At 50.0% G+C, this 11,656-nt stretch overlaps 1 protein-coding gene across 1 annotated transcript; it reads right to left on the bottom strand.

Annotated features, from left to right (window-relative positions):
* Positions 1–245: 245 nt before the first annotated feature.
* Myl4 (myosin light chain 4) lies at positions 246–10,382 on the bottom strand. The gene is made up of 7 exons (XM_029483045.1): positions 10,098–10,382; positions 7,216–7,243; positions 3,485–3,634; positions 3,017–3,190; positions 2,609–2,686; positions 1,773–1,817; positions 246–375 (listed from the first exon to the last, which is right to left on the bottom strand). The coding sequence occupies exons 1-6, from the start codon at positions 10,215–10,217 to the stop codon at positions 1,789–1,791; spliced, it is 579 nt and encodes a 192-aa protein (XP_029338905.1). The 5' UTR covers positions 10,218–10,382; the 3' UTR covers positions 246–375; positions 1,773–1,788.
* Positions 10,383–11,656: the final 1,274 nt, after the last annotated feature.

Genomic DNA, 11,656 nt, shown 5'->3' with positions numbered 1-11,656 from the left:
GAGGGTAGAAAAGAAACTTTGTGGTCCTTACTTCTGCCTGCCCTTCAAAGGCCTCTCCCTCAAGTGTCTGATGCCTCTACTTCTAGATGGATCCTCGGCCTTTTGGCTTTGTCTCCATGATCCAAATTGTTTCTCAAGAATACAAGGCCTCAGGTGACATTATCACACACACACACATACACACACAAATTAACTCCATTAATTAATGTTTAAAAACAAAACAAAAAAACAAATCAACCGAGGGATTAATGAGACTCCAAGCTGGGGCTCTTTATTTCCAGGGACGTTGAGGGTCAGAGAAGCCGTGTGAGTCCAATACTCCGTAACAGTAACAGCCGCTGTGGATCTCTTGCTTTCTCACGCAGGGCCAAGCACCTGAAAGACAGTGCCCGGTGAAGAGAGTGTGTCAGCTCCCACATCCCACACCCTCATCAGAGCCCTATCACTGCGAGGGCACTACACCAAGGGGCTGAAGGAAAGAGGCATAAGTCAGGGGCTTCACCCTGAGGTGGGCTTTGCCTTACCCAGAGCCTGTGCTGTGCTCAGGCCCGAAAGACCTAGGGAGAGACAACAGGGTCTAAGAGTAAAGGTCAAAACAGGACATGGCCTGATAGTTGTTGTTGTTGTCTGTTTGTTTGTTTGTTTGGGGGGGTTGGTTTTGGTTTTGGTTTTTTGTTTTCCTCTGGAGCTGAAGTTAGAGTCAATAGTGAACTCCTGTTTCCTCTGGAGCTGAAGTTAGAGTCAATAGTGAACTCCTGTGTGAGTTGTGGGAATGAAACCTGGGTCCTCTGGAAGAGCAGCAAGTGCTCTTAACAGATGAGCCATCTCTCCAGCCCCCATAAGGAGAGGGGATTTTTTTTAAAGATTTATTTATTTATTATATGTAAGTACACTGTAGCTGTCTTCAGATGCGCCAGAAAAGAGCGTCATATCTCATTACAGGTGGTTGTGAGCTACCATGTGGTTGCTGGGATTTGAACTCAGGACCTTTGGAAGAGCAGTCAGTGCTCTTAACCTCTGAGCCATCTCACCAGCCTGGTTTTGTTTTTTTTAATGCCAGCTTGAGTTATCTGAGAAAAGGAACCTCAGCTGAGAAAATGCCTCTATCAGATTGGCAGTAGGCAAGTCTGTAGGATTTTGTTTTGTTTTTTGTTTTGTTTTGTTGATTAATGATTAATCATTTTAATCATTAATTAATAATTAATGATTAATGATTGATGTGGGAAGGTCCAGTCCACTTGAGGGAGTGCACTGTCTTTCAGGTGCTTGGCCCTGCGTGAGAAAGCGAGAGATCCACCGTGGCTCTTACGGAGTATTGGACTCACATGGCTTCTCAATTGTGAGACACCCCTCAATTGTGTAAGAAGCAGGCTGAGAAAGCCACGAGGAGCACAAGGAGCAAGCCAGTTTACAGTGCCCCTCCGTGGCCTCTGTCTCAGTTCCTGCCTCCAGCTTCTTGCACTGAGTTCCTGCCCTGGCTTCCCACAGCCCTGATGGGACCTGGGACCTGAGAGCTGTAAGCCGAATAAACCCTGCCCTTTCTAGGTCATGGTGTTTATCACAGCAATAGAAACCCTACCTCAGAGAAGGCAGAAGACAGGGGGCAAGAGGTTATAGAGTTAAGGAGAGAGGGCTGGAGCCCCCACCCCCCTGTCCAAGCCCCAGGCTGCCCTCCTATCTTAGCCCCACATCCCAGGCACAAGACTTCCAGGCCACATGGTACTGTCTGCCCATGAGCCCCAGAAGGACCTTGAGGAAGAGGTAGAACTCACCCTGGAGAAACGTGCTTTACCCAGACATGATGTGCTTGACAAAGGCTAGGAAAAGAGAAGGAGAATCAGCCACAGCGCCCCCTGGAGCTCTGCCCTCCTCTCCACACAGCACCCCCTGGAGTTCTGCCCTCCTCTCCACTCCTTAAACAGCTTTCTGTCCCCACACTTCCAACCTTGCCACGCCCTTTCTGCAGGTGGCAGCTCTCTTATTGGAGGGCTGGTGGAGAAGGTATAAGAGCAAAGGGACCTACACTCTGCTGTGTCCCCTCCGTGCTGACGTCAGACAGACAATGCATGAACGGCATCGTCACTACAGACCCCCCACAACCTTAAGGAAGGTGTCAGCATGTCCACTCCCCATCTGAGAAGACTGAGGCTCAGAGATAGGAAGTGACTTGTTCTAAGTCACAAGGATGGTTTATCACAGAGCTGTCTCCCAAACCCAAACCCCAAATGGTTTATCACAGAGCTCTCCTGAGCCAATGAGATGGATCAGTGGGTAAAATCTCTTGTCACAAAAGCCTCACAACCTGAGTTCAGTCCCCAGGAACCAATGGCAGAAAGAAGTATTGATCTCTGAAAATTGTCTTCTGACCACTGAACACACATGTGCACCTGTATCCACACCCATAGCATATGTACACGCACAATAATAATATACATTTTAATGTCTCTTCTATTATACCAGATATTCACTCCCAAGATGGAGAAAACGCACCCAGTTAAGAATCTGCCACAACCCATCTGAGACACACATCCTGTAGCCTCTGGGCTGGCTCATCCCATCCCATGCCGCTCTTCCCCTGGGCACCTCAGAAAGCAAGGAAAGACCTTACCTTCATAGTTGATGCAGCCATTGGCATCCTCCTGCCCAGACAACAGCTGCTCCACCTCTGCCTCGCTCATCTTCTCTCCTGAGGGTGTGGGAACGGGGTCTTAATGGCAAGTGGCCAAGAAGAGGGAACTGAAGCACTCGTAAGGCTTAAAGCCCGCCCTGGGTCTTTGAAATGGTTAGTGCCATGCCTCAGCGAAAGCGCTGGAAGGATCTCCGGACATGCTCTGAGGCCTCTCCCCTCTGCCTCTGCCTCTCCCCTCTGCCCACAACACAGTGGTAAGGTTGGAAAACAGGCCCTGGATTAGGATTTGCCAGCGGCAGGGGCCCTTAGATACACCCCACCGTATGCCCTTGGCCCCTCTTATCCAGACATTCACATGTGGCTTTCATCCCTGCCCAGCGGACGTACCCAGGGTGGCAAGGACATGCCGAAGCTCGGCACCCATGACTGTGCCGTTGCTTTCTTTGTCAAAGACCCGCAGCCCCTCCACGAAGTCCTCATAGGTGCCCTGCTCCTTGTTGCGGGAGATGTGTTGCAGGATAGGCAGGAACATCTCGAAGTCCAGTGTCTTGGAACTCATCTCTTCCAAAGAGAATGATGGCAGACAGAGACCACCACATAAGTAGATGCTCGGGGTAGGGATGGGGGGGCAGAGGGGAGGGGGAAAGAGGTCTCTTCCCAGCCCTGACATTGCAAGGCTTAGGCCCCAACTGCTTCTGGGTGAGACGCTCCACCAATGGCAGGCAGAGTCATGGAGATAAACCAATAGGATTGAAAAGAACAAACGCCCTGTAATTCTGCACTGGGTCGGGTCATTAGACCATTCCTGTATGGGTGCTGAAATCAATCACATTTAGACATTGACCCCACACTGACCTTCAGGCTTGGGTTTGCCCAAAACGCGCAGCACTTCTGCGTTGGTGGGGTTCTGGCCCAGGGCCCGCAGCACGTCCCCACACTGCCCGTAGGTGATCTTCATCTCTCCCGTTGGAGTCCGGTCAAACAATGAAAAGGCCTCTTTGAATTCTGTAGAGAGACACCCAGCTATAGCTCCCTGCCCCAAGAGAAGGCGGTGGCTGGGATTTGCTCGGTGAAGTAGTTAAAGGATGTAACATCACTTCAGTCACTGTTCCAGGCCGTCCTTGGAAACTGCTCCTACCCCATCTTCTGACAACCAAAGCCTCCTGGGGACACCATGACCTATCCAACACTACTAGTCTCTTTGGCTCTCTTCTCTCGGTCAGTTATAGGCTTTGACTATTTCCCTGTTTCTCCTCATCCCGCACCCTTCCCTGGTGAGTCTGACTAGAAACCCATGGAGAAGTGAGAACATCCTTGCCCCGTGAGGCTTTCCCGGGTTTTCAGCTCAGCTCTGCCTAAGAGAGTAGGAAAGCCAGGCTGGGTCCCAGTTCCCTCCTGCTTTCCCATTCTCCCTGTCACTGTGAGTGTCCCCAAGAGGTGGCAGGGTGTGGAGATGACCTATTATCAGTACTGCCTGTTTCCAGCTGAAAGAGCTCCATGGCCAGACAAGGTGACATTGGGGCCATAGTTTGACCACACCAGACCTTCACTGAGAGCGAGCCACTGGTAGCCTTTGGTAAACCAACACCTCTGTGGGTCCTCTGCTTCTTAGTTTTAAGTGCGGACACAAAGTCCAACTGCATGGGTGGCTGGTGGGATCGCAAGTGTGTGCCTCACAGAGGTGACAGACCAAGGTGGCTCTCATGTCTTCCTGCCTCTGGGGCTAGCTCTGTAAAAGACAGACCTGACACCTTGAATGGTACAGAGCAGGTATCTAAGGGGCAAGGCCAAACTAAAGCATCCCTGGGCTCTTTGTAAACAGCCTCAATTCTACAGCCGTTTGTTTGCTTTTGTTCCCTTCAGACAAGGTCTCATGTGGTCCAGGCTGACGTCCAGTGTGCTCTGTCACAGAGGATGACCTGGTGGCATTCCTGATCCTCCTGCCTCTACCTCAAATCCCAAATGCCAGGATTACAGACGCTCGCCACCACATCTGGCTGATTCTCCATCAATTTAGGTTCAATTAATTTATTAGAATAATATGAACAGGCAGTGACACTGTAGTCACTTACCTCTCGCTGTCCACAAAGAAGTGCACGACCACAAACCACATTTGTGCCTCGGACACAAAAAGCCCCACGGCGGAAGAATATGCAAATCTGTGAGGGCTAGGAGGAGTCAACTGTCAAAAGCTAGTTCCTATGGGGGGGAGGTGTAAGGAACTTGGAGCCATGTCACCCAGAGACTGCAAAGCTTAGAAGAATGTGGTAACGGGCTCCGGGCAGACAGAGGGTGGACGTGGATAAGGTGCCAAATAGTCACAAATCTCTGAACTGAGCTGAACCAAATACCCTCACTTTGAAGATGAGAAAATTAAGATTTAAAGAAGTCACTTCTGGGCTGGAGGTATGGCCCGATGGTTAGCGCTTCCTGCTCTATCTCTCAATCGACCAGATTTCAGATCTCAACACCCACATCGGGTAGCTCAAAAAAAAAAAAAAAAAAAAAAAAAAAAACAAACAAAGGTGACATAGAAAAAAAAAAAAAAAAAAAAAGCCTGTAAATCCAGCTCTAAGAGCTCTGGTGTCAGCTTCTGGTCTCCATGAGTGCACAAGCATCCACATGTAAATAAAATGTGCCTGGAAGGAGGAGAAGGAAGAGGAAGAGGAAGGAGAAGAGATTGAACAACTTCTTGAAGGCTCATAGTGGAAGAATTGGTGACAGTAAGTCTCCTGAGTCCCAAAAAACCTTCTTTCCATTGTAACAGAAGAAAAGCATTGGCTGGGGCTGAGGGTGTGGCTCAGTCAGCAGGGTGAAGTTCTGGGTTCAGTTCCCAACACCACATAAACCAGACATTGCTAGTGCGTACTTACAATCCCAGCCCTCAGGAATGGAGGCAGGAGGGTCAGAAGTTTGAAGCCAGCCTCAGCTAAAAAGTGAGTTTTTGGCCAGGCTGGGTTATTTAAGACCCTGTCTTAAGAAAAAGAAAAAGAAAAAGAAAACCACTCACCAGCAGCCACAGCTTCACCAAAAGGCAAATGAAGAGACACCGGGGATGAAGATTAAAGAAGAAACCATCCTAATCCAACATCAAGAGAAATGGCTCCAAAGTCCCACCATGAATGGTTACAAACAGCTTAAAAGCCCTGTCTGAAAACCTCCAGGGAGAGCAGGACTCAGCCAGCTGGACTGGCGAGCTCTCCCTGTGAACCCCTTGGGAAATGTAGGAATCTGATTATTAACTGAGTTTTCCAGTCCTCGCTCGTGCCGTGGATTTGGCATCGATACAGATGCATGGGTTTAACTAGAAAGCTCTGAGAAATAAATTCATGGCAGCAACCACGATTGCCTGACAGTGAGTCTCCACGTATGACAGAAACAGAAACCAGCTTCAAAACTGATGTGTCAGGTAACCGGATACACCTTCTTAGAGAGGAAACTGACAATTGCCACTATAATCTTACAATGTAAATGCAGGCATCCTTTCACCCAGGGCCAGGAAGACCACATGTTAATGTCCCCCAAATGGAAACAACCTCAAAGTCTCTTTGATTATTTAAGTACATCCATGTGTGAGAAGTCCTGAGATTTCTCATTTTTAAGATTTATTTTATTTTTAATTATGTGTATATGGGGAGGGTGTGGAGAGCACAGGAGCTGAAGTTACAGGTGGTTGTGAACTGACATGGTTGCTGGGAACTGAGCTCAAATCCTCTGCAAAACCAGTATACTACTGCTAACCACTGGGCCATCCTTCCAGCCCTTGAGATTTATCCTAAAGTTGCATCTACTGACACTTTATATAAGATTGGGAAATTGTCTCAATTGAAAATGAGAAGAGGGGGCTGGAGAGATGGCTTAGCGGCTAAGAGCACTGACTGCTCTTCCAAAGGTACTGAGTTCAAATCCCAGCAACCACATGGTGGCTCACAACCATCCATAACGAGATCTGACACCCTCTTCTCGAGTGTCTGAAGACAGCTACAGTGTACTTACATATAACGATTAAATAACTCTCTAAAAAAATTTTAAAAAAGAAAACGAGAAGAGTTGGTGGTGGAGACCACAGAAGAACTAGTGTGCTTGCAAGCCACCACTGGCCCTACCCCGGGGACGGATGGACTTGTCGCAGACTTACTTCATCATGAAGGTGTGAGTGCCCATAAGCTAAAGAGGGCTTCCTGTATCGGGATCAGAGAGATGGCTTTCCAGATTGGTGGCAGGATGGGGCGGCAGGGGAATCAGCATTTGCTGAGCGCCATCTGTATCTCAAGCACCTCTGGAAGTGCAACTGAAAGCAAGGGTCTAGAGCCAGAGACCTGAATCTCTGGATCCCCCACTGCAGGCCCCGAGAGGATGGGCGCCTAACTCCCCTGAGCCTCGGTTTGCCACCTGCTACATGGGAGCAGTAACAGCTGCTGCTATACCTCCGTGGGCTGTTTGAAGAATAACGTGACTCTGTCCGTATAAAGTGCCCAGGACTGTGCCTAACAGGCCTGGTGAGATGATAATCGTTTCTATGGCCAAAAGGGCCACTTACTCCTTTTCTGGAAAACGCAACAGAGCGTGCGGTGGTTCACACTCACCTTCGATCTGGTCAGCACTGAAGTCTATCTGTAGGGAGAGAAACACAGGAGTGAGGGCAGGGACTGCTAACAGCTTCCGAAGGGAAGGCTGAACACCTCCTCCAGCTGGTCACTTAGCAACAGAGGAGGATGCAGGGCTGAGCATAAACCACTCTACTGATGAAGGAGCCCGGTTGGTTGCCTATGAAACCATGTAGCCTTCAAAGCTCTACCAACACCAGTGGCTCAGCACTTAAGTTCATTTGTTGCTCTTGAAGAGAAGCCAGGCCGTTTCTAGCATCTACATAGCAGCTCACAACCATCTATCTATACCTCCAGTTTCAGGGGTACTGGATACACACATGGTACACACACATACAGGCAGGCGAAACACTCCCACCCATACAATAAACAAATCTTAAATATATATATATATCATCAAGATACAATAAACAAATCTTAAAAAAAATATCATCAAGAGGGAGAGAGAAAGAAGTTATCTATGTCATTCTAAAGCCTACAGTGACCCACCTGGCAATTCCTTTGGGTCAGTAGAAAGTCCCTCTCATCCTAGACTGCCATGGATAGATAAGCTGGTCTTACTGTTACCTCCAAGGTCTCCCCAGTTCCTAATTCGCTGATGCGATGCACCTCCTCTGGCTTTGGGTGCTCACCACCGCTCGCCCTGGGACTCGCTCTTCTGCCTGACGCTGCCTGTTGTCTGTCTCACTGTATGAAGCTGCCCGTCCCACCATCCACACCACCCTCCTCCTAAGCCCGCAAGTGAGCTACTTGTGCCTGGACTCTGTCACTGCTGACCTGTACCTTTCTCATTAAAATCAGGTTGGAGGTGGGTTGGAAGATTTTTATGCTTATCTCTAAAGTGTTTGGTACATAACATGTACTGAATGAATGGATGAATGGATGGATGGATTTGGGGTTCCTCCCCCCCCCCCGCAACACACACATGTTGTGCAATGTTGAGCACAGAGCATCCTGGTGGTAAATTCTGGAAATTAGCCGAATGAATGACCAAGGCATCATTCTAATAGGCTTTCGGCAATGTCACTTCAATGTCCTCCTCCACTCCACTCGACCCTGGCCCTCCCTTTCCTAGTGGCGGTGAGTGTCACCCCTGGAGCATGTCATGTGCCACCATCCCATGCCCACCCCACCTCTTCTCCCTGAACTGACCCCACAGGGGCTCAGCCAGGAAACTGCGGAGGCGTGGGGAGGCGTGGGGAGGCGTGGGGAGGCGTGGTTTGGCCAAGTGTGGGTAAATGAGGAAAAGAAGTGCACCCCCTGGACTTGCGCGCTGCGGGGGAGGGGGGGGAAGCCCTTGCTATGCTACCTCGCTGCAGTTATGCTGACCCCCTGAAGCAAAGGCTACATTGTCCTGCTTTGTAATGCTGTTTGCCCCAGGAGCAGGCATGTAAAAGAAACCAGGACAGAAGCACACGGCCTGACCATGTAGTCATCATGACACTGACACGCTGGGCTTGGGGTTACCTCTGCTCTCACTCTAATCAAGGAATCTCATAAATAAAAGAACTAGGTGGCTACGGGAACGGGAACAGAAGGATGGTTCCCATGGATACTGCTGACGTCCTCCTTCCTTCCTCCCTCCCTCCTCGTCCTCCTTCCCCCTCCTATTTTAAAGGAGGGACATTGAGGAAGGGGCAGGTGAGATGGGCGAGTGCTCCTTTGATGCCATTGGGCAGCTCTTGTCCAGACAACAGGAACCAGGCATGGTGTTTAATCAGATACGTCAGAAATAAAGGCAAGCAGGGGGCTCCTGGGGACTTTTAGGAGAGACGGCAGTGCAGAAAGCGATTCCACAATTCTGTTTCCCTGAGAGGAGCCATACAACCAAGTCTGCTAAGCCTCTTGCAGGACTACTAGGGTCTTAGCATGGTATTGTGTGGAGTTTCTTATGTGGGCTCTGACCCTGAGAAGACTACAGTGGCCCACACAATAAGAGGGTTCAGGGTCTCTGCCCATGTGCCACAGAACCTTGTCTGCATTTCTTATCACCCCAGCCTTGTCTTGAGGCTGAGATCCTCTGGGCGGGGGGCCCACCACTCCAGACCTGATATTAATAGCTCTTCATACCAGTAACCACTTGACCTTTCCCAATCTGGTGCCGGGTGGTCAAACTGCTCCTCTCCAGAGGCTTTGGGACCCCCTCCCTCCCAGGCCCAACCCTTCCCAGTTCATTCCTTCAACAGCTGGGCCAGATTGCTGGAGGCCTAAAATGCTTGCGTCAGTCCACACCAGCCCCAGGGAGAGGAGTGCTACCAGAGCAGTAGGAAAAGGGGGTTATGATGAAGCAGGGCATAAATCTGGGGGGGGGGGGCTGAAGAAAACTGACCCAGCCTCCTCACCAAGTGAGAGAGAGCCCAGCCAGGAGCTGGCCAGTCAGGCTAGGGTGTGGCCCATCGTTGTATGGAAAGAGAAAAAGAAGCCCTCAGGTTCCTCTTGCCTTCTCTACCTCTCTTGCCTAAAGTATATGTGTGAGTGAAGTCTCTCATACCCCAACACACAAGAGCATCCCCCTGACCCCTCTCCCCGATCCCCAGCCACACCACTGGTTCCCACTATATGTCTAGTTCCCATAAGCATGTTCTACCTCTCAGATGGAGGGATAATGGGGAGATGATTCAGCGGTTGAGAGCACTAGCTGCTTTTCCAGAGGAGCCCCTTTGCACATAGCAGCAACCTGTTTTTAAAACAGAAAGCCTCTGACCCCAATCTCAGTACTGGTTCTGCTGGCCCTCGGGGCTATGATCTAGGGCATACAGGCCCTGGTCCTCATCGCTGTCTGGCCTGAGAGAAATAGATCTCTCAGCAACAGGAAAAACAGGATCCTGACGGTCCTTGTCGGTGTGTTGGGCTTGACTTACCTTCACACTCTTTGGGTCAAAGGCAGAGTCCTTGAGGGGCTCCGGAGCGGATGCAGCTGGAGCAGGGGCTGCAGCCGGCTTGGCAGCCTCCTTCTTAGGCTCGGGCTTCTTGGGAGGCATGTTGCCTTAGGCTCTCCAGTGGAGGTAGGACCTAGAAAGGACCAAAGGAGGAGAGGTGGCTCCTGAGAGAGAAGATGGGAGACTGGAAGGCCTGCCCCTGCTTTTATTCTGGGTAGGAGCCCCCACAGAGGGGCTGGAGAGGGCAGCAGCAACTGCTGCTGACTATAAAAGGAAGAGACATCAGCCGGGTGCAGCTGACATCTCAGTATTATCACCAGGTTTGAGCCACCAATCCATCCTCCCCCACCCCAGCCCACCCCACTCCCCATGCACACACCTCACTCATCTCAAGGCTTGCACCTCTGGGACAGATTGGTCCTTTCCTGCCAATTGGTGGAAACCCAGAGAGGGGCGGGAAAACAGCCCCTCTCCAAGGGGCCAGAGCAGCCAGAGAGGGATGAGCCGACTTGAGCCGTTGATAACCCTCACACAAAGCCCAGGGGAGGTTGAGGCTTTTTTTAGTCCCTCCTGAGCAGGGGCAGCCCACTACACATTCCTTTTATACCAAGAGCCTTTAAGCTAAGCCCTAGGCCCTGCCCTGATGCTCAATAGTCCAGGCATGGAGCCCTGAAGCAACAGCTGGTCGACCTGGCTCTGCCATTCCCACTCTCCCAACCGCAGGGCAAAGCCCTGTGTTGTCCAGGGCAGGCATCCCAAGAACTCCACAGACTTCAGCTCCCTAGATCCACCCTCTACCCGCAGTTGTTCTATAACAAGTATTGCACATTTGTGCCGAGGGTAGAAATCTGGGTAAGAAACAGAGATATGACAAAAAGTTGGGAGGCTAGAGGCTAGGAAACTCAAGATCTGTCTGTTGCTTACTATGCTCCAGAAACTACTAGACACTATTCTATAAAATATCATTAAACCTTCCATAATTCTACAGATACCATCATTACTCAGATAACACACACACACACGTTAGAATAACTTGGCCAAGGTCACTTAAATGATTAATCATGAGTTAGGATTGGAAGACCGGTAGGACTAGCCCTAATGTGTGTAGTTGAATAATTTATACTACAGTCTCATTTATATGAGAAAGAAAAGTGGGGTGGACCAGTCATTGGGAAGGGCAGGATAGAAATGAGCAGGATGAGGCCCAGGGTCATCCCAACTCTCAGGAGAAGAAACAGAGGGGCCGTAAGTTTGAAACCCATCAGGGTTATGTAGCAAGATCTTAATTCTGGGGGAAAAAAAAAAGACAGAGAGAAAGAGAGGAAAGGAAGGAAAGGCTGGGGAGGTGGAGGTGGGGAGGTGGGAATCAACTGTTCACAGCCACACCCCTGGGGACCTAAGGCGTGAGAGGGAGGATAACAGAAACATCTTATTTTTTTTCACTTCCTATATTAATAAAAAATTTTGTAACAATCATGTGAAATTTTGGAAAGAAAGAGAGGGGGGAAGGGAAGGGGAAAAAAAGGGGAAGGGGAAGGGAA

This window comes from Mus caroli, chromosome 11, assembly GCF_900094665.2.
Source record: "Mus caroli chromosome 11, CAROLI_EIJ_v1.1, whole genome shotgun sequence".
Lineage (NCBI taxonomy): Eukaryota > Metazoa > Chordata > Mammalia > Rodentia > Muridae > Mus > Mus caroli.
The sequence above is the reverse complement of the archived record's forward strand: the minus strand, read 5'-3'. Positions and strand labels throughout refer to the sequence as shown.